At 45.6% G+C, this 22,459-nt stretch overlaps 2 protein-coding genes across 10 annotated transcripts in view; both read right to left on the bottom strand.

Moving 5' to 3' along the window:
* Window positions 1-612: 612 nt before the first annotated feature.
* On the bottom strand, window positions 613-19,607 carry LOC132454884 (R3H domain-containing protein 1-like). Its single transcript, XM_060048430.1, has 13 exons — window positions 19,586-19,607; window positions 19,074-19,307; window positions 17,914-18,071; window positions 14,980-15,366; window positions 14,374-14,488; window positions 10,488-10,639; window positions 9,082-9,236; window positions 8,132-8,220; window positions 7,111-7,304; window positions 6,495-6,669; window positions 5,962-6,059; window positions 5,700-5,803; window positions 613-1,735 (listed from the first exon to the last, which is right to left on the bottom strand). The coding sequence occupies exons 1-13, from the start codon at window positions 19,605-19,607 to the stop codon at window positions 1,708-1,710; spliced, it is 1,911 nt and encodes a 636-aa protein (XP_059904413.1). The 3' UTR covers window positions 613-1,707.
* Window positions 19,608-20,470: 863 nt separating this feature from the next.
* Window positions 20,471-22,459, bottom strand: part of LOC132455105 (R3H domain-containing protein 1-like) — a 49,198-nt gene continuing 47,209 nt past the window's right edge. For 8 of the 9 annotated variants that reach the window (XM_060048838.1, XM_060048841.1, XM_060048835.1 and 5 more), the window contains 2 exons: window positions 22,172-22,225; window positions 20,471-20,816 (listed from right to left, as the gene is read on the bottom strand). In XM_060048838.1, coding sequence (XP_059904821.1) covers window positions 20,486-20,816; window positions 22,172-22,225 — 385 coding nt within the window. In that variant the 3' untranslated portion in view covers window positions 20,471-20,485. The remainder of the gene's footprint in view (window positions 20,817-22,171; window positions 22,226-22,459) is intronic. The other variant, XM_060048842.1, reaches the window with a different exon arrangement.

Genomic DNA, 22,459 nt, shown 5'->3' with positions numbered 1-22,459 from the left:
CTCCGCCTATGACCTGTATATGTGGTGATGAAGAGACTCCCACAGACGCAGTGTTCAATACTGCAGTGTCCCTTCTGATCCACTAGGTGGAACCAAAGTATACCATTCAGAAGATTTTTTAAATGGGAATACATTTGGTTTGTACGTTATATTATTACACCCATAACAGAACAGTAGGATAATCACAACAGTATTCTTCCGCTTACGGGAGTTAAAAATAATAGCAAATGAGTAGAAGATAGAATCTATTTATGTATTATCATCCCATATCATTAGTGTCCCAATCGCTGACAAATGTGCCGACACCAGCTTTGGCTGTTTGGTCATAAAATTTGGAATTTATTCGAAAAAGTACTGGAAAAATAAATGCCATTGGATCACAGGACCTACACAGACACAAACGGTCATTTGTCCAAGCAATGTTAATCACCTATAAATCTTTACCTTGTTACCAGGCAACATAATTAACATGAACAACAACCTGAACTAGCACCTTCATCTTCCCGCCAGGGACCCTTGGCCCCACGCCAATGGACCGCAGCATCGCTCAACAGCGAGCGATGCTGCGGTACGGTCATCATGGTAATCTTGTAATAACCAACGACACGCAGCCAGGGATGTAAACGTTTATTGGTTTCAAAACAAGACATGAATAAAACATCTTGAAGACAGACATTCATAGACGTTCCACCTCCCGCCAAATGAAATACAAAGTCCATCAGGTGTGAAGTTATTTTAGTCGACACATTTCTGCAGCCTCGCTTTTTATGCTTACAGTGAACCTTTTTTAAATATCAGACTTTTTACAGACAAACCCCGTCAAAACATAATTCGATAAGATACCGCTGTATCTCAGGAACTCATTGTAAAAACTCAATAATAAACAATATCCCTTTCAGTATTTCACTGCAAATGTAACCTTCACTGCAATAAATACTTTCAATGATTCAGGTGGCAGCATGTATTATTCAGTGTAAATTGACGTTTGGACGAGTGGCAAAACTGTTCTGAATCTTTCCTTTTGACAACACAAAGTTGACGATGTGTTTCGAAAATGATCTGATAAGATATATCACAAAACTATGCGGCTGAGACGAGTACAAAACTACTGTTGCATTTCAAAATGAATTAAAGAAAGAAAGAAAGCAAATAAAAGATGAAAAAAAAGAAAAAAATGCCACTTCTTGAAATCAACTGAAAATTTTCAAATTCAAACATGTCTTTCACGTTATGATTGTCCTTCGTAAAAAAAACAAAAAATAACTGAACATAGCACCAACTCAAAAAGCCCCCTCCCCCTGATCTGTGTCGGAACGACATGGAGAAGCTTTAGCGGTCGGTCGAGGACACGGAGCTCGTTGGGGGCGGTTTGGGTGAAAGTCAGTGTGCCCTTCATAAGAGCTGTGCTTGTTTTTCCACAGCTAAAAAAAAATACCAGATTTATTTCAGAGGAAAAATAAAATAACCTTCTGAGGGGGGTACGACGTGGTGTTGGTGTCGCACGCACACACACACACGCACGCACGCACGCACACACACACACGCACGCGAGAAAGAGGAAAAAAATAACCAAAAACGCCAAACTTCCAGATGTAAAATTCATGTACCCAGGGTGAGGGGTGTGCTGCGACCTTGACCAGGGTAAGGGGTGTTCTGCGACCTTGACCAGGATGAGGGGGGTACAGGGTGGCCATCGCAGACAATTCTTCATGGATTGTCTACCGTCCACATCTCACTGTGGCCCAAAATGGAGAAAACACTGTTAGTGTGTGTGTGTTTGTGTGTGTGTGGTGTTGTGTGGTGTGGTGTGTGTGGTTGTGTCCCAGTGATCATTGAAATTAATCTGCTAGCTTGGCAACATTGCCTGGGTTCTGATGATCAGATGTAGAAAAGCGCCACACTGCAGACTGGGTGCACTGTGGGTCACCAGAGTCAGAGCGCCACCACGATGTGTTTAGCCCTCCGTCAGGGATCAATACACTGATCGATTACCTACCATCCTCGAACCTCTTTGTGTGTTTGTTTCTTTGCCCGCATGACTAAAAACAAAACATGCATGAGGAAACGGTTTAAACAACATAAACCTGAATCTGATCGATTCAGCTGGGATGTAGGTCAGTACAGTTTGAGGTTGTAGATCAGTACATAGTTAAGGTCCAGGAAAAACGGTTGAGGCTGTAGCCTGAATGTTTGGAATTTGGAATCAACATTCATCGGAAAATTAAAAGGTATTGCAATTAACGGGACGGTTGATGGTAAATGTTGAACCGGGACCGTCTGGGGCTCGTCTGAACACAGAGCTCCCAGGGGTCCCTTCAGTGGGGCAACCACCCCGCTGCCATAGCCCTGACTGGCCTAAAGCGGGCCCCATTGGCTAGGTCTGTTGACGGAGGCATGATTGTCAATAAGAGCCATTCAGCTGGAGACCGCTGGAAACACACTCCCCTACCGACGCGACAGCATATCTACACGGGAAGGTGCACTGGCTGGTCGACCCCTCCGTCTCCGGGCTTGTGGATTGTGCCGGTCCACAGATCACAGAACGCCAGGAGCACCGCACACGCACATTTTACCACCGCGCCAGGGAAACAGATAATTATCCCAATAACACTGTCACGCCCGGTTTGCTATACACGCACTACGTGGCAGTTGGTCGCCTTCCTTTGAGATCAGAAAAAAATACTTGGGACTTTTCAGTAATTTAAGTAAGCCAATATTTCCACAGCCCTTTGACATATCATAACCAAACTTGGTACATAGACCATTGACCTCTAGGGGGCGCTATAATTAATGAAGACGTGTTTTAACTCCTCTCTCTTCACATGAGTATATTTCAAACTTATTTTTAATTTCTGGTGATACTGTCAGACCGCCCCATATAGCTAATAAAATATTTCCCATGGCAACATCAGAAATTGGCCATTTACCATTCTGCCCACTTACAATATAAACTACAATACTTACTGGATTAGATGCTTCATGAACCACCTAAAGAACGGATGCTTGTTAACATTGTGTCTCCGTTAGGGATATTGCTCCTAATACCCCTACGTATTTGTGTCAGGCAGACGATAATGCACCCTTTACCACTAGGTTGGGTCATTTTTCCATTTTGTAAACATTGACGCCCACTCGCATAATGCTCTAGTTCATTCCACCAGTTGTCGTTATTACCGATTACCAAGACGGTCGTCATGTAGCCACCCAGCCGATTACCTCCGTCCGGCAGAATTAGTTTATCTAGTCCCCTTCTGCCCGACACCCAAATTGCTGCTCGCAGCTATATTATATAATGTTATTAATTATATTAAATATTATATTGATATCATGTTATATATTTTATTATATATATGTATTACATTATTATATTATATATTATAATATATTGTATTTATTTTAAAGGCACCCAGTGCAACTTTCGAGGCTTAAAAATAAACATTCAATTTCTAGTCTTTTTTACACGTAGTAAGTTTCAATAACTCCATACCATTACATACCGACATTCAAGCAGCAAAGATGAGACGTCGTTGTGTGGTGAGAACTGATAGAAAATCGATAACAACAACAAATGCCGCCATTTTCTTTATTTTTTGTAACCTACAATAAATAAAGCAGGCTTCCAGTCAATGGAAAAATGGCTTCTCCCCACCGGCGATTGTTGTTGTTTACGATTTTGTATCAGTTCTCACCACACAACGACGTCTCATCTTTGCTCCTTGAATGTCGATATGTAATGGTATGGAGTTATTGAAACTTACTACGTGTAAAAAAGACTAGAAATTGAATGTTTATTTTTCATTGAATGTTTACATAAAGTTGCACTGGGTGCCTTTAAAGGTCCCATGGCATGAAAATCTCACTTTATGAGGTTTTCTAACGTAAATATGAGTTCCCCTAGCCTGCCTATGGTCCCCCAGTGGCTAAAACTTGCGTTTGGTGTAAAACGAGCACTAGGTGTTCTGCTCGCCTTTGAAAAAAAGGAGGCTCAAGCGAGCTGATTTGGAATGTGGTCCCATATGTCGTCATAAAGGATCTAAGCTCCTCCCCTTTCTCTGCCTTGCCCGCCCAGGGAATTTGGCCCGCCAATGAGACACGACCGTGCAAGCGCCACATGTGTGTGTGTGTGTGATTACACACACTGTAACGCAAGTGTTTGCTGTTGGTGTTACGGAGCATAACACGTTGGTTCTTTGACGTCTCGTGTATTTCCACAACAAGAGTGTAGTTGGGGTTATCTCAGCCTTTGTTGAGAAGGAATTGGGGTTAAGGAACTTTGGCTTTGATTCCCTAAAGTACATGAACTGCGACATGCTGCCTGCGACATGCTGCCTGCCACAGGTTGCCGCGAGGCACCACCGCCGCAAAGCACCACCGCCCGGCAGCGGGCAGCAGGCAGCAGGCAGCAGGCAGCAGGCAGCGAGCGGTTTAGTCTACTTCAGATTGATGTGGAAGTGGAAGAACCAGAGACGTCGGAGAACCCGACAAAGTCATTTGTGATTCATAATATCGTCTGGAGGCGCACACAGCTTTTGGCTGTGATAATATGTATTATATGATATAGATATCTATGTATTATATGATATTATTTAGATATAGAGCTCCAGGACTGTAACGCAAGTGTTGTACATTTCCTTGTTATTTGGATAACAAATCGTCTGTTATTTCCACAACGAGAATTGTAGTAGGGTTTATCTCAGCCATGGTTGAGAATGAATTGGGGGAAAGGAACTTTGGCTTTGACTCCTTGAAGTACATGAACCACGACATGGAGAAGAAAGGGATTGTTGGCTGCGAATGTATCCCGCTTGAGCCCCGCTTCCCGCTGCCGAGGGACCACCGCCTCGGCGCTGCAGGAGGAGGTGGTGCCTAAGCGCTGACCGCTGACGATGGGGTGTTCCCTCGGCAGCGAGGCTCCGGCGGGAGACAACCGCGATCAACAAATGCGGGCAACAATCCCTTTCTCCTCCATGTTGTGGTTTGGTCTACTTCAGATTGAAGTGGACGTGGAAGAACCAGAGACGGAGTATCTGACGCGGTCGTTTGAGATTCATAATATCGTCTGAAGGCTCCCACAGCTTTTGGCCGTGATAATATATATTATATGATATATATATCTATGTATAATATGATATTATTTAGATATAGAGCTCCAGGACTCCCTTGTGTTCTAAAATATTTACAGAACACGGCTAAAGGCTGTGTGCGCCTCCCCATTGCGATACATCCACTGTAAACAGAGCGCATGGTACCGTGGCTGCACATTAAGTTGCTCATTAAAGCTATAGACACCGAAACGGCACATTTGGAGAAAGCTCAATGTGCGACTGGCTCGTAGTGGCTGTAATTCTGCACCACGGCAGAATTTTGGGAATGTTTTCAAATACTGTGTTTGGGGCCTACTAATATCTATATTAAAGCGTCCATAAAGTAGCATGCCATGGGACCTTTAAGGTCGCTCGCTCTTAAATCAAGAGGCTCTACATTCCAGCTTAAAAATAAAAGTCCTACCACAAAACGGTGGTAGAATTTTTATTTTGAAGCTGGAATGGAGAACCTCTCTGGAAGCCCCTTTCTGTTCCACGACTGCAAAATTGAGGCACAACCTACATTTTCGTTTATTGCTGAAGGGACCTTTACTTTGAAAAGTTAGCAGTTAACACCGTGTGTGGGATGTTGCTCTGGCGCTGTGGTCGACCTACGCTGAGATCCGCAGAGAGGAGAACCTTTCCAGCAGGCGTCCTCTGCCAAGCCCCCAGGGGCCCTCGGGGGAGGTGGGGTGGCGGTGGTGGGGATGGCGTCCCTTCTGGAAGAAAAACAAAACAATGACGAGACTACTTAAATCATCATGACTGCTTTGATTGGCTCTGCAGAGTTATGTTTAATTAGATGAGGTGTGTATGTCGGAGGGGGCTTGACATTTTATGAGATTATTCTGGGAGTGGATTAGAACGTTTCTGGTACCTGATGGATGGTACCCACAGGGGCTATGTGGAGTAGGGGCGGTTGGAGCAAGGGCTTGTTGTGTAGAGGCATCGCCACTAGAGGGCAACAGGCTTCACCTTCAGAGAGAAACACGCACGGACCACATCGTGGAAATTTGGCGCGTGTGCTTCAGACTGTTGGACTCTCACCTCGCTGTTGTTGAGAACGCCAACAATGCCAAGCTGAGTTGCTAATGCCACAAGACGAAGATGAAGAGCTAGCTAGTAGCAATTTTAGTGTAAACCATCAGCATGCATTGTGCGATTCAAAGGACAGAAATTTGCTAATGCTTGCTAACTCGGCAACACACTGGGAAGAGCTAGCTAGAAGGACCGCTAGATAGTAGCATCTTTATTAGTAGCATCGCTGTTTGACTTTGTATAATGGGTAGGTCTAAGGACTGAAAGATGCTAAGGAGCTAGCTAGTAGCATCAATTGCTAGTAGCATTGCTAGCGAGCTCAAAGCGGGTGGAGGGAACATGTTTGTGATGTTTGTGTGTGTTAAAGCTCACCTTGTCCACCGGGGTAGAAGGCTGTAGGGAGGGGGTGCTGGTGAGGGAGGTGCTGGGGGTGGAGGTGGGCCTTGAAAGGCATAGTAGGAAGGGCCAAGTGGGGCCCCTGGATGGCCCCCGGGTGGCCTAGCAACGCAGACAGAGTCCAGGTTCGACTGCCCAGTCGGACACTACTCTGGAAGCAGACGCACACACAAGGGAAAGCGCCTGTTCATTTCAGCAGCGAGCCAGTCCAATGCTGCTTAGTGGCATTCAAGTGGTATGACAAAAAAACTGCATTCATGTTCGCACGTGATAATATTCTGATACATTAGAGTTCTGATACATTATAGTTCTGATACATTAGAGTTCTGATACATTATATTTCCGATATATTACAGTAGGACGGCTGGGTCCCAGACTACTCAGGCACTGATTCAGAATGATCCCAATTAATAATAAAAAAAATAAAAATAATAATAATAATAATAATAAAAGATCCTGCCAATATCTAGCCTCATCCCACCATATCAATATCATACCCCATCCACCCTGACTCTCCTCCACATGGAGGGAGGATTGCGTCTGATAGGCTGAGCAACGGAAATGTCTGATATGCTGAGAACAGGGCCCGTACCTGGGGGTTGTCCGGTGGCTGCAGTCCCTCAGAGGACCTGCGGGGGAGCTGTTGGTCGACGCCGTGGAGCTTGTAGCCGGGTGGTTTCCTCTGGTAGGGGGAGGGGGCCCGTGGCGGGGGCTGGTACGGTGGGGGTTGAGCTGGCAGCTGCATTACCACCATCCCGGTGTCCCCGGGAGGCCCTGGATAGACGCCTGTCGGCCCAGAACAGGTCACAACAGGTTAAACGCTGGGAAGTTTTATGTGGCATATATTTAGCATCAGGGGACTTTTTCAGGTAAACACATCCACACCTGCCGACTAGAAGTCCAAACCTTTGTGTTTTTCTTTAATTTGTTTTAAAAACGAAATGGCCTTTCTTGACACTGAACGAGGAGCGGTTATTTGGTTTTCACTCCGACTCAGGCAACCAGGAAGTCCACAATAATGAGTTTTGTTTTGTAACACTTTCTTCATAATTGCATATGTCCTCCTGCGTTATCAATCCGGTTCCACTGAGCAGTATAATTGGTATTGTTATTTGTAATTTATAATCTAATTAGCCAGCGTTAGAGGGGGGGTGCACTCCAGACACTTTGGGTGGTTCTTGAATCAGGCCTGCCTGACGCACGGCAGGTACAACGTCTCCCCTGGAACCCCTGGCTTTGAATGAACCCGTTGCCATGGCGCTGGCAAAGCCAATTAAAATATATTTACAGGCGACAGCGACGGATTAATCGCCCTCGCTTGAGAATTTCGTCCGACCTCATTAGCGAATAACCGAGAGGATTCTTTTTTTGTTTTGTCTCTCTTACCATATCACCCCCTCCCTTTCTCCCTTTCATTATGCTAATAATAACAATCCCATGAATTCTGGACTATAACTCATTCTTCAAAAGCGCATGAATATAAAGTACTCTTGGTAAATATATGCATAAATATTATGCATATATATATATAGAGATAATGAAGAGTGTGCAAAGTTTGGAGAATATAAACAGTGATGCGGAGGGTCTGTTAGTTGGGGGGGGGGGGGGTGTACCTGTGCAGTGTTGGGGGAGGCTGGTGGTGGGAGGGGGCTGGTACTGCAACGGCTCCACCACCTGGACAGGCAGGAAACTCACTGTGGAGCTGACACACACACACACACACACACACACACACACACACACACACACACACACACACACACACACACACACACACACACACACACACACACACACACACACACACACACACACACAATCCCTATATTAACAATGAATTGAATCTAATAAAATAGGGATAGGCACAAAGCTATGTGGCAACTTTAACTACATGGAATACAAAACAACACCTGGGTTTGTAAATAAATAATATTTATTGGTCAACGCTGAAATTTGGTGGCAAAGTAGAAGAAATCGTATTGATTTAAAATGTAAAACGTAATGTTTAAATCTACAGGTTTGAACCAGTTAGATTCAAGACTTTTGAATACCACTTAGAACACAGTTTGATAGCCCATCGGCAACAGGTAAATGATAGAGGTCCTCAAACTGTTGGAATTGCTTTATAATATCTTAATTTTTTTATTCTGTCAGTTGACCACTACAGTGTGCGGCCCAGTGTTCAACACAGCATGCTGCTGGAGAAATATAAATATCGGTCATTAAATACAGAACACTTTGACATTTATAGGTTTGTGGGTTATGATTTATCTTATGACAGTCTCAAAAAACAGACCTTTGCATATGACATTTAAGACTAAGAAGAATGCCTTTAAAGGCCTTGAATTGAATTTGTTTCATTTAATACTTTTTAAAGCCTCCCCATTGAATACATTGGTACCCCAATGTATTCTTTTTATATTTTAAAAGCTAAAAGCAGAAAAAAAGCAGAAGACCAGCTGGACCAAACAAAGTTTTGTACTTTAAGAAGTAATTTCTTCTTAATGTATAACAGTATGTTCCCCATCCCCTTTGCCTGTGATTGACAGGCAGCTGGTCCTACCTCATGGTGGTGTGTTGCTGGCCAGGTGGGAGGAGCCCGTAGCAGGGCTGCATGGCCACACCCCCCTGGGTCAGCTGACAGGAAATCATCAGCGGCTGCTGCTGAGGGCCGTAGGAGTGCTGGGGGACAGCCTGGGGGGCGTGCGACATGGGCATCTGCTGGGGGGAGAGGGGAGAGGGGGGCTTGGTGACATGGCTCCCATCTATGCTCAGTAGACAGACATACGTCTCCTTATAATCCTGGGTTCCAGTTTTATTGAGAATGAAAGTTAAAGTCAAATGCTATTGGGCGGCATGTAGCTCAGGAGGCAGAGCGGGTTGACTGGTAACCAGATGGTTGCTAGTTCGATCCCCTGCTCCACTTAGCTGACTTTCAAGGTGTCCCTGAGCAAGACACCTCACCCTAACTGCTCCTGACGAGCTGGCTGTCACCCTGTGGGTCTGACAACACAGTCGGTTTGTGAATGTGTGACTGTTAGGCAATATTATAACAATGCATTGTGTGGTCACTGGCCTTTTATTTGGGGAAAACAAGCCCTGTTGGAAGGAGAGAACAACGATTTGTCAGATTCGTTGAGGTTCAACAGGTTTCCAGAAGGCTGTGTAGAGAAACGTCCTCAACGGAGATGTACACTGACAGCTCTCATTGTATTGGAGTGTAATTGATGTAAATGAATAAATGCACAAGAGCTCCAAACCAGCCAACTGGATAATTGTACTGAGTGTGAACAGATGGTTCGGAATTAATAGGACTAATATGATCAACGTAATTCAATTTATCCGTGCTTTGTCCTGGTTTCCAGTAGATATTATTACATCACAGACAGTGGTATCATTGTTTTATCAATACCCGACTTGACTTCATAGATGAAGAGTTGACAACCATTGACTTGCATTTGATTTAACAGTTGTGCAGATAAAGGACGCTGTAATCTCGTCATATTTATATATATATATATATATTATATCACACTTCTCCAAATGTACTGTTAATTTGATGACTTTTAGATAAAATGTCATGTCAACACTAACATAAGTTAGAAAGAAAGAGATAAATAGAGACAGACAGAAAGTCAGACGGCCAGAGATAATCAGAGACAGACTCACTGAAGCAGACAGAGCATTTTTAAACAGCTTGGGCTAAGTAAATGTGTACTTTCAGGCCAATAAATCTATTTTGAGTTGAATGTAATAGAGAGAGCAAACAAGAATATGAACAGAGACAGACTGAAAGACAGAGACAGACAGTCGGACAGAGATAAAAACAGACCCAGACACAGGGGGAGAAGGACAGAAGGACAGAAATCCTCCTGATTCACAACTTGCGTTTGAGTTAGCATCAGTAATAGACATACACATGTTGCTCCAGGTTTCATAACCAGAACAAGCCCCTCCCCCACGCATTACCTGATAGGTCGGCATGGCGGGGTAGTGGACCATCACACCCTGCATCTGGTTCTCCACGCTGCTCTGCTGGCTGCTGATTGGCTGCAGGCCGGCGGCGGTGGCAGACTGGTACCCGGGGGCTGCGCTGGGTAGACTGGCGGAGGTGTTGTAAGCTGCACGGGGGGAACACAACAAAGGCGTGAAAATGGACCCGGAGCCGGCCCAGGAGTCTGTCCGTGGTTAGGAAAGGCTAAAGCATTTTTAACAGACGTGTTAGCTTTTATGATTACGTAACAGGGAGATTTTTGCATGTTAGCATCTAAGCAAACATTTCTGATGGTGTAGCGGGCTAGGCAGGAGGAGAATAGGGGAGACATTAGCATTTGTTAACTAGCTAAGCTTGAGGATAATAAGGGAGACGTTAGCCTTTGTTAAATAGCTTAGCAGGAGGATAATAAGGGTGACGTTAGTATTTGTTAACTAGCTTAGCAGGAGGAAAATAAGGGAGACGTTAACATTCTTTGGTAAACTACTGAGCTTTTAATGATGTGGAATTAGCTTAACGGGAGAATGTTAGCATAAAACATGTTGTGGTATTTATCCATTTGTAGAGGGCCCAGCAAAAGGATAAATTACTAGTGTTGAGTACAAAGCTTGAGTTAAACAGATGCAGCCCTGTGAAAAGCAAAAGAAAACGTAGCCATCAAACAGATCTTAAGGCCACATTGACTAATTAACTGTACTTAAGTCACTTAGGATAAAAGCGTCTGCTAATCGCCCTGAAAGTAATAGGCTTTCACATGACTACAAAGGAAGTGAGAGTAGGGGATAAAGTAAGAAGAGTGGAGAGTTTGGGAAGCAGTGAGAGGAACGCCGTGTCCGTCACGATGGGAACGCAAGTGTCGGGGACGATCGAGCAAGTCAAAGCCATTTATTTTATGGCTGTGACCTGGAGAAAAACGGTCTAAACGCCACGGTGAAAGGGGACAATGACTCAATGACTATCATTAGAGCAGAGAGTGTGTGTGTGTGTGTGTGTGTGTGTGTGTGTGTGTGTGTGTGTGTGTGTGTGTGTGTGTGTGTGTGTGTGTGTGAGTGTGTGGGGCCTTTAGCACTGAGATAAACGGCAGCCAGTTATTCTGACAGGCCGGTAGTTCAAACAAAAACAAAGTTTGCAATGACCGTCCAGAAAATAAATCCCAAAAAGGAAAAAGATGATTCGACCCCCATTCCTTCCCCGGCCAAACGGAGAGCGACACCCGGGAGTCAAGGTGACAGAGAGATGAAGGTGAGAGTGAAACAGAAACACAAAAAAACGGTCCCTCGCGAAACAAGACGCATGGACCATGCACCGGTAGAGCTGGACAGTTTTCGTAACGTGAAGGTGGTCGAGCATAAGCAAAGCCCGGGGAGGGGGGGGGGGTGGGTGGAAGAGAGAGAGAGAGAGAGAGAGAGAGAGAGAGAGAGAGAGAGAGAGAGAGAGAGAGAGAGAGAGAGAGAGAGAGAGAGAGAGAGAGAGAGAGAGAGAGAGAGAGAGAGAGAGAGAGAGAGAGAGAGGAGAGAGACAGAGAGAAGGAAGGAGAGAAAGAGGACGAGAGAACAAGAGAGAGAGCGAGGCAAGGGAGGAGAGAGAGACAGAGTCAGAGAGACAGAAAGAGAGAAGGAAGGAAGGAGAGAGAGAGAACGAGAAAGAGGAGAGCCCACACCAACACCACCAATGCTGTCCGTGTGGGCGGTCTATTTTTACGGCCGCCCGCCCTCTACCTTGAGCAGCAAACCAAGCGTGAAATGAGTGCGGAATCGAACGCGCCCGCCACCACGCCCCACTCCCGCTGCTCCGCTGCCGCGATCTCGCACGTGGGGGACGCCATCGTGTCCCCTCTTTTGGCACACCCAGCGCAATTTGGTTAAGGGCTACGCTCGACACTGAGCCGTCTCCCCGCGGTCTGAATGACCGCACTGACATCAGACCGCAGCGTGCTGGTTGTAGAGGACAGGACTTTAGATGGCCGTCGTAAATGGGAAATGGGTCATGGAATGTGTACGTTTTATCATGAGGACGTGTAAGTGAAAACCGATTTCTGCTCGAATTCAAACAAAAATGAACAGAAAAAGCTCTTTGGGCTCAGAGAGGAAAAGGTAGGCGTGTTATTCCCTTGGCTACAACCCAAAGTGACCCGGGAAACTTAACCCCGCCGTTGTGTCGGAGCGATATAAAAGAGCCATGTTCGATATGAAATGCACCACACGCTGTGGTGGTACACTACAAGAGTCCGAGAGGATTAACCCTCTCTCGGAAATAGCTCTGTTGTTCGGAGAGAATTCACAAATGTTTAAAATTTGTCTTATTTTAGTTACCGTGACCAAATGACATAAATTACTATGTTGATGATCATATAAGACATATATGATACGCAAGAACGCATGCACGCCCATAATCTAAAAAGAAAAGAAAATAAATTGAAAAAACAAAATACATTGAGCTGATACTTATTTTTCTCAAAAAGTGGCGCCAAGGTAAGATGTGCCGTGGCTCGAAACGAATGATAAGCGCACTGAAATGTGCTCATGTGCGCTGTGCAACGCAGATACACTGGAGAACTGCGCAGAATCAGCTGATTGCAACGTTCCTTACTGTGAGATATTCAAACGCTCCGTGGTCAAGCTGCTGCAGTTTTATAAAAAAAGGTGGAGCAAAAAACACTGCTGTGCTTAAGAAGATGTGTATAGAAAATGGAATGTCTTTTGGGTAAGATTCATAAGATCCGATGTTACATGTGGGGCTATGTTTGGGGTGCGTACCAAACACCATCTCCCGGTACACACCTGAGTAACTCACAAAAAAAAGTTATGTTCACCCCTGCATATAACCACGTTTAAAACAGCAATAAATGGTTTTGGGTTCACTGCCAAATGCAGAGATCTCCATATATGGACGTTCCCAGTGTGTTGTGTTGTCGCTGAGCAGCAGGGGGCGGGAAAAGAGACCGGTTCACTGTGAGAATCGTTACGGACCTCTCAGGCAGTGTTCCGGCCCCGTATCCCGCTCCCCAGGTCGATCCTGTTCTCAAGCAAGCTTCCATCCAGTTCCACACCAGTTGGCTGCGTTTGCGGGACAGATCGGCGATTTGTTGTCATGGTGCGACGTACAAGTGAGGCAGAGAAAAACAAAGCATACAATCCAAAAACGTATACATCTTCAGATTTTCCACTAATTGTGAAACTTTGGTGGACTGAGGAACATGTGCGTGTGTGTGTGCGTGTGTGTGTGAGATAATGACGAGATAATGTGGATTGGGTGTTGAGGGAAGGAGGCCGTGGTTGTAATTGTCACTGGTCTTTCACAGCAGGGGGTCCGGGAGGAAGAAGGTGTGCAGACAAATTGTGCCGCAGCATCACAGGAGGTTGTGAATGAGACAAGGAGGGAGAGAGAGAGAGCAAGAGAGTGCGAGAAAGAGAGAGAGCGAGAGAGAGCGTAGGGCAAGAGAGAAAGAAAAAAAAAATCCAAAAAAAAAAGAATATATATTTTCTTGCAGGGAGCAAGGAAATAGATTTGGAATAGGGAGACGTCAAGCAGGAGCCAAACTATTGACATTCTCAAAGGGGGTAAAAAATACAAGGACTGAACAAAAAAAAGCTGAATAGAAACCGAATAATAAGACGGCTGACAGCCAGGGGAGATATTTGATGAATAAAACAAATGGAAAAATAAATAAATAAATATCTGAAAGGCACAGATATCGGGTCTTTTGACTGAAGCTAGTGGGGGGAGGGGGGTCTGTTGATCATGAAAACATTGTGTAAGGAGGAGGTCCAAGGAACAAATCAGAACTGATCTAATGACACCATGAAAGAGCTTTACACTCAAAATGTAAAAGTGTTTGCGTGCATGCCCGTGTGTGTGTACCTTGGTGCTGGGGGCAGCTGTAGGCGGTGAGGGGGGTGTTGGGGGGTGCTTGGTATGGCTGCTGCTGATTGGTCGGCTGGGCGTAGTGCGTTGAGGCGCAGTAGTAAGAGTTCACCTGCAAGGGGCAACACCAAAAATAAAGGTTAAAATACAGGTTAAACTGACTTATCATAAACTATATATAACACAGGTTCAACCGACTTACCATAGACTATATATAATACAGGTTAAATTGACTTAACATAAACTTTAGATTACACAGGTTGAACCATGTGTGTAGATTAGTGGACTGGAGACTATCGCAGATCTGCATACGAAAGGAATCCAAGAGGACTGGTTGAGATAAGACTCTGTATTCAATGACAGTCTTTTGGTCGATTTTGCGTCTCTCATCCTGATTTGAATCCTGATTTTCTTTTTTTAATTAGCGTGTTTTATCTACATTTCGCCTGACCCAGTGGTAGAGCTATAACGCCAAGGTGAAAGAATAGTGCCAGCTAACTATAACCCAGGAGCCAAACCTCTCTAGGCAGAGGGCAGAGGGTTGAGTGCCCGTTTACAGAGCCATGTGACCAGGTCTAAAGCCCGTCGGAGGGAGGATCCTACCTGTTGGACCGGGGGCTGGATGTAGGAGTGCTGCTGGAGGACAGACTGGCTCATCACCGCCTGGAACCCCCCAGGCCCTGGTGTGCTGGGGCAAGGGTAGGGCTGCTGGTGGTGCTGCTGGTGGTGGTGGTAGAGGGAGGCAGCGTTCTGGGTTGGCGATGGGGGGGCCCCTGGGAGGGCCCCGGCCACCAGATAGCTGGCCAGCGGATGGCTGGTGTTCCTGAGGGTGTGGGGATGCTGGGCTTGATGGTAGAGGTGGTAGGGGAGAGGGGGCTGACAGTGGTGGGAGTCCTGGGGAGACTGGACCATGCCGACCACACCACCACCTTCAGGAGGTTGACGCATCGTGAGGATCATGTGACCGAAGTGTGCGCTGAGGGCGTCGGCCTGGACACAGGGACATTGACGCTCTCTTAGAGACAGGACACTCATTCCACGACAATGAATTAGGTACACTAAAGAATGCCCCATATGAAAACAAGTGATAAATATGCAAACAAAGGCATTGCTTTGATCTCATTTTATATTTTATTGTATGACAATGTTTATATGTGAAGCACTTTGAGTCTGCCTTGTGTATGAAAAGTGCTATATAAATAAAGTTGCCTTGCCTTGCCTTGCCTAACAAACCCGATAATATGAACCAATAAATACCAGTTATTCTGACAAAGTCTGAAATCCAAAGGAAGAAATCTGCATCTGAAAGACCCCGAGTCAATTTAAGTGATCTCTGAGTCTTGAAATGACTAATTCTGGTTTTCACTCATGGACAACTCAACCCCCATCCTCTGGATTCATCAGAACAGGAACAGTATCAATGGACTCCATGGGCGGGAGAAGCCCATATCTGGACTAGGAACCCATCTGGACTAGGAACCATGTGGACTGGGAACACATCTGGACTAGGAACCCATCTGGAATAGGAATCAATCTTGACTGGGAACCCATCTGGACTAGGAACCATCTGGACTAGGAACACATCCTGACTAGGAACCCCTCTGGACTAGGAACCCATCTGGACTGGGAAACCATCTGGACTGGGGGTCCAGGTCAGAAACCAGGCTAAGTGAATGCATGATCCGCATATGAGGGCCAATGGTTGCCCTCTTTGGATGCCACCACTCCCCCTAAATATACCCTCAATCTAGATAAATGCAACTAGGGTAATTACTGATGCCGGAGAGAAAGCAATGTGTGGTGCCAGGGCCGGAGTGGGGGGGGGGGGGGGGGGGGCAGAGGACGACGAGTCCTGACAGGGGGGGGGGAGCCCAGACAGGGTGGTGCTTGTCTCTAACATTTTGGGCAAAACAAAATCAACAGTATGATGTAACAATATAAACATAATAATAAAAATAATAATAGTCCTTCAACCAATCCGACCAACGATCGCTTCGATCGCAAAAGTCGCTTCTCTGTCGTCATTGTGTTAAACCAGTCAATAGCGCGCTAGGGGGAAAAACCAGCTTGGTGATTGGCTCCAGTAAAAGCGGATCGGAAACAGAAAGAAATGTATTGCTCTCCATCCCTGCTGCAGAGCGAATTCAAATCGCCGGGCTGGGGGTACCCAGTCTAATACCGTAGCCTATCTCAACTATACCTGCATTTCATATAAATATAATTATTTGCTGCGTTACCAACGTTATCTATGCTGACTTAGGCATGCGGGATGTTCAATATCAATAAATCAATAACATAACTAACATTATCTTTTCTGAGTAAACAATCATTTTGGGCAGGTGTTTTTGAGCACAGTATACCATACGAAACTTTGGGTAAAACGGTGTCCGACCGTCTTCTCTCTGCCAAATATCCCGCTGCTTGGGGTTTTCCTTTGATAGGCGTGTTGAGAGGAGGAGCAGGCGAATCAGCTGTTTATAAGTAGGGATGCACGATATATCGGAATTAATATCAGTATCGGCCGATTTTTTTTACATATCGGCATTGGTCCGATGAGTAAAATTGGGCCGATATCCACAACCGATATCCTCTAGTTGCTGTTTGTGTGTTGGGAGAGGGAGAATGAGGGGGAGGGGGATTTGGCCATGTGTATAGGGGGATTATTTGTTTATCAACACGGCGGATGCGCACGCAGAATGATCTCAAAAAGAAAAGTTATTTGACGGGATGCCATGGTTATCTCTGTGTGGTTACGGTGTTAATTAGCGATGTTGTCAGCTTACTGTTACATTAAACTGTAATCAGAAAACACGGTTATAGACCCTAGAGTATCTGTGGTATAAAGGCTGGGACGAATTTCGAATTATAAATATGTACATTTTATGTTGAAAGTATAGACCGTCGCGATTACCATTGACACGAATGGCGCAGTGATTATTCTTCAAAACGAGAGCTGGTAAATTGTGAAAAATGAATTAAACTGTAATCAGACAACGCGGTTATAGGCTACAGACCACCGAGTATCTGTGGTATAAAGGCTGGGACGAATTTCAAATTATAAATATGTACCCTTTATGTTGAAAGTTTAGACCGTCGCGATTCCCATTGAAACGAATGGAGCGGTGATTATTCTTTAAAACAAGAGCTGGTAAATTGTGAAAAATGAATTAAACTGTAATCAGACAACGTGTTTATATGCTATAGACCCTAGAGTATAGGTTGGTTGGTAAAGGTTGGTGACTTATGTTTTATTGGTAGCCCTGTAACCTTGTAATTTGGGAGTTAAATACGCTCTGAAAATAATGGAAGAAAATAATATGTTTTTTTAAAAAACATATCAGTATCGGTAAATATCAGTTATCGGCCATAACAGCTAAATGAATTGGTCTATGTATGGGAAACACTGCTACGTCAACTCGTCGTGCGATTTATCACTCACTCTCAGAACTCCGTTCCACCTCGAACCCGACCATGCCCGACGATGCCGGGTGGAAAACTAGAAGTTGGCAAGAAGAAGAAAAGAAAAGAACAACCAACCTGGGTGTGCAGCTGAATTGGCGGCTGTTGCTGGGTCACCAGGTGGATGGGCTGGGCGGGGGGGTGCCTAAGTGGCTGTTGGCCCCGTCCCGTGGTGGACGTGGGGCCCGGGGCACCGTGCATGGTCACGCTGTCGTCTGGGACCAGGATGGGTTGGCCTGTGGAGAGGAGGGCCCACACTGAGACGGAGCAGGGGACCCAGAACTGATCTGACTCCAAGCCAACAGCCTAGGGCTGGGCGATTCATCTAAATTTGATTGTGATTACGAATTTAGCGTCAAACAATTTCTTTTTTTATTCATTCAATGTTATAGAAATCGCAGAACAGCTAGATACATATCTTCACATCATTTTCGACTTGAACATTTTATATTGGACCATTTTATATTTTTTTAAGGCGAAATTTAAAAGTTCTCAGTTACAAAGTCTTTTTCGGCGAGAAATGCTGAATATTGCATCATGTTTTCAAACTCAAAAATAATCGTGATTTAAATATTTACCAAAATAATTGTTTTGTGATTTTGTGATTTTTCCCATGATCAAGCAACCCTACCAAAGCCCACCGCAAAATCTGATAGTCCGAAACCACACCATAACCACACAAATATCCTCGTAGTAGCCTCATCCAAAAGAATACCATTCCGATCGGGGACGGTGACACATTCATACATTCACATAAATCATCAGGCAGAAGACCAAGGGGATTTTCACCAAATGTAACGGAACCTTTCAACATGGTAAATGGTAAATGGATTGCATTTACAGCGCTTTTCTAACAAGTGTCCACTCAAAGCGCTTTACAATAACATTCACCAATTCATTCAAACACCGAGGGCACAGTCAACCACGCAGGGCGACAGCCCGCAGTCAGTGTGAGGTGCCTTGCTCAGGGACACTTTAACACTCAGCTAGGAGGAGCCGGGGATCGAATAGGCAACCTTCCGGTTACCAACCAACCCGCTCTACCTCCTGAGCCACATGCCACCCACATGAGGGGTAAGAAGGCTACATTACATTTATATACACACTTCAAACGGCTTCTGCAAGAGCAATGGGGCCAAAAGTATTAGATATGCTCATCAATAAGATGTTGATGGCTTCAACAACTGGCTGGTTGGTCTGCCTGTTCCAGCCCTAGCATCTTCTGCGGCTGAACCCACCTGTGTGCACATTGACCAGAACGCTGGCCGGCATCATCCCCGCCGCCGCACTCTCAAACGGCAGCACGTAGAAGCTGGCCAGAGCCACGCCCTCCACAGGGTTGCTCTTGGGGCCCCTGGCGTTGCCATGGCGTTGGGAGGGGCAGACGCAGGTGGGATGGGCTCTTGTAGGGGGCTGGGCCACGAGGGGCCGCGACAGAGAGCAGGAAACCACACTGCTGGAGGAGTCTGACCCTAAGGATGAGGAGGAGGAGGAGGAGGAGGAGGAGGAGGAGGAGGAGGAGGAGGATAGACTTCAAGGTTACAGGCCATGGAAGAATGAACAAATTAGAAATGGTTAGAGCTGCAACCGTTAAAGTGTACAACTGAATATGAAGTTGAATGGAAGTAATTTCTTTTTCATTTGAATCAATTCCTTTTTTCATTTAATGAGTGTTTATAATCTCGTCATTGAGAGGATGTTTGAGAACCCGAACAAGTGAGGAGGAGGAGGAAGAGGGAAACGTGTGTACAGTCCCCATCATACACACTCATTGTTGTGTCTAATTGCGTCTTTGAACACAACACAAAAGAGTATCTGTTTTTCTGAAGATGAAGATGGAAAAACGTCAATAAAGGCTTGGAACGTTGATCTGAACGGCGATCGATCATCACTCTACCTCCCTGCGCCGCCGCGGTATCGACATAACATTGATCAGCTCTTTCAACAATAAACCCTGCCTCTTTAGAGTCGGAGTCCACAGCAAACAACCATTCACTCTTTTTCTGTCTGGTCTTTTGTCTGTTAGAAGAGTGGCGTGGGCTGGGAGGGAGGGAGGGGGATATTTAAGTGGGACAAGGTGGTTTCAGGGTCGGTGGGGGGGCGGGGGGAAGTGGGGATGGGGGGGCAACTGAGGAAGAAGGGTGGCGTTGTCTCGCAGTGAGGGGAGGAGAGAGGACTATCATTAGTCGGCTAGCCTGCTCCTGTTCTCATCCAGTTCTATCAAGACTGCTACCGCCCAATTTAGCCGAGTCTAATCTAAATTTCGGCTAGTCTGGTTGCTGGCGTTGTCGGATCTAAATCAATCTGGTCTAATAACATCCTGTCCTATGCCTGTCCAGTCCATGTCTTTCATGTCTAGACGGTACTATATTCGTGCCATACAAGAAAATACACTGGTGCCAAATATCTATTTTTTTTCTAATAATTTCTTGCATTTATTATTATTAATTTATTCCTGAATATTTTGACAGAAATGTTTCCCAAAATATCTATATTTTAATAAATAAAATAAGGACAATTCCCTGCTCCTCGAGGAGGCGATCAACACATGAATGAAGGAAACTTGAGGGAGGTATCCTGTGATTCCCACCCCTGTGCTAGATGGGACTAAACTAGACTATAAACCAGACTATTCTAATCTAATCTAACCTCAGTCGTTCCTGTCCCAGTCCAGTCCAGTGATCCGGTCCTGTTCTTTTATCTTATCCGTACCTCTTCCAGTGCTCTTGCTGCTCGCGGTGCTGTCTCCATGCACCATAACGGGTCCAGGCACACGGCCACTGAGGCTGCTGGGCCTGGTGACCCCAGCGCCAACCCAGGCCGGCGGTGCAGGTGGTCCTCCTGACGGGGGAGGAGGAGGGGGCCGCTGGGAGCTTTCGGAGCAGTCGGTGCTACTCCAGGGGGGCGGGTCGCCGGGCCGCGACGCCTCCATCTCAGAGCTGCTCTGGCAACCGGCGCCGGAACAACCCGACTGCTGCCTGCTGGGAGGAGGAGGAGGAGAAGGATGGGTGAGATGGGGAGGAAGGAAGAGGAGGAAGGGTGAGAGGAAGAGGAAGGAAGGGTGAGAGGGGGAGGAAGGAAGAGGAGGAAGGGGAGGAGGAGATAGGGTGAGCGGGGGAGGAGGAGGAGGGGTGAGAGGAGGGAAGAGGAGGAAGGGTGAGAGGAGGGAGGACGGAAGAGGAGGAAGGGTGAGAGGAGGGAGGAAGGAAGAGGAGGAAGGGTGAGAGGAGGAGGAGGATGAGGAGGAGGAGGAGGAGGGATAAAGACAAGTGGTGGAAGAGGAAGAGGAGGAGGAAAGAGAAAGACAAGTGGTGGAAGAGGAGGAGATGGAGTAGGAGGGTTGAGGAGGGAGAAGACGATAAAGAAGAAAAGGAGGAGGAGGATGAAAAATTTGGAGAAAGAGGAAGAGGAGGAAGAGTTGAGTAGGTTAAATCCCGATACGTAAAAGGTGAACAGCACATGGCACGCTTCAGCGCAGTTTAGCATAGTTTAGCATATCTTTAGCATAACCTAAGCGTTACACCATCAGCATATAACATGGTATATTAGAATACTGCATTAAGTCTGATGTTTAGTCTCAATTTAAAGGAATATAAATATCACATACCGGTACTCCTAAATCTGTCACCATGTAACTCTTTGACTGCAGGCAACACTTTTATTTGGAAAATTATTAGATTTTCTCACAGACTCCACAGACCAAATTGATTTATAGGCAAAAGAATAAAGAAAATCCCTGGGTTGATCGAGTGAATGGGTTTCATTCTTTTATTTTTTTTGACAGTTCTTCAAATAAATGTCACCCAAAAGTGATGACTGCAGTGAAACAGTCACATAAAGGAACATGATGTTGGTGGAATAACCCCATGAAAAATAACAAACCAAATATCAGGACCTTGAAAAAGTTAGCCCAGAAAACCATCGCAAAATATTTAGTTAGCGACTTTGCAAATTTGTGTTGGTATAAGGACAGAAAAGATAGAAAGAGCATGTATAATTTGTTATCGTGTCATAGAATGAGACTAGTATTTTCACGCATCACAAATAAAGACAGAACAGACAAAGGGTGAACAGGCTGAGAGAAAGAGGGCATAGGAGAGACAGACAGACAGACAGATAGACAGACAGACAGAGAGGGAGCATGGGAGAGACTGACAGACAGACAGAGAGAGAGTATTAGAAAGAGAGAGAGAGAGAGCGGTAGAGACAGACAGAGAGAGAGCATAAGAGACCGACAAATGACAGACAGAGAGAGAAGAGACAGTGTGAGGGGGGAAGTTAGGAGGGTGAAAAATCTGGAAGGATGCTTGGAATAATTGGTGACAAGGTGTTGTACCTGAAGAGCTGGCGTCGCTGCTGGCTGCTCTTGCCAGTCTCTTTCTCCTGGCTCCTGTGGAGGGAGAGAGGGAGAGAGAGCTATAATTTAGCAAGCTACGGCAAGCCCGAGGGGACCAAGATGAATGGGAAAGTGGAGCTGTACTCTCACATCAGACAGATCTTCCAAATTAGATCATACTTGTACCAAGACAAATAAAAAACAATACAAAGCGGTTCTGAACCACCACTGCCTTGAAAAGTGTATTATAACAAGTAGAGGCCACTACGTTTTCGGCTCTCACAAGTC

This window comes from Gadus macrocephalus, chromosome 4 (genome assembly GCF_031168955.1).
Source record: "Gadus macrocephalus chromosome 4, ASM3116895v1".
Taxonomy (NCBI): Eukaryota; Metazoa; Chordata; class Actinopteri; order Gadiformes; family Gadidae; genus Gadus; species Gadus macrocephalus.
Note: the sequence above shows the minus strand (reverse complement) of the source record. Positions and strands in the feature narration are given on the sequence as shown.

Coding starts and splice junctions, on each gene's coding strand:
- LOC132454884 (XM_060048430.1), bottom strand. CDS start 19,607: ATGAGTGTGTATGATGGGGACT. Junction 19,308..19,585: donor GAGTGTGTATGATGGGGACT/GTACACACGTTT, acceptor CCTCATCCTTAG/GGTCAGACTCCTCCAGCAGT. Junction 9,237..10,487: donor CCGCCATGCCGACCTATCAG/GTAATGCGTGGG, acceptor TCCCCCCAGCAG/ATGCCCATGTCGCACGCCCC.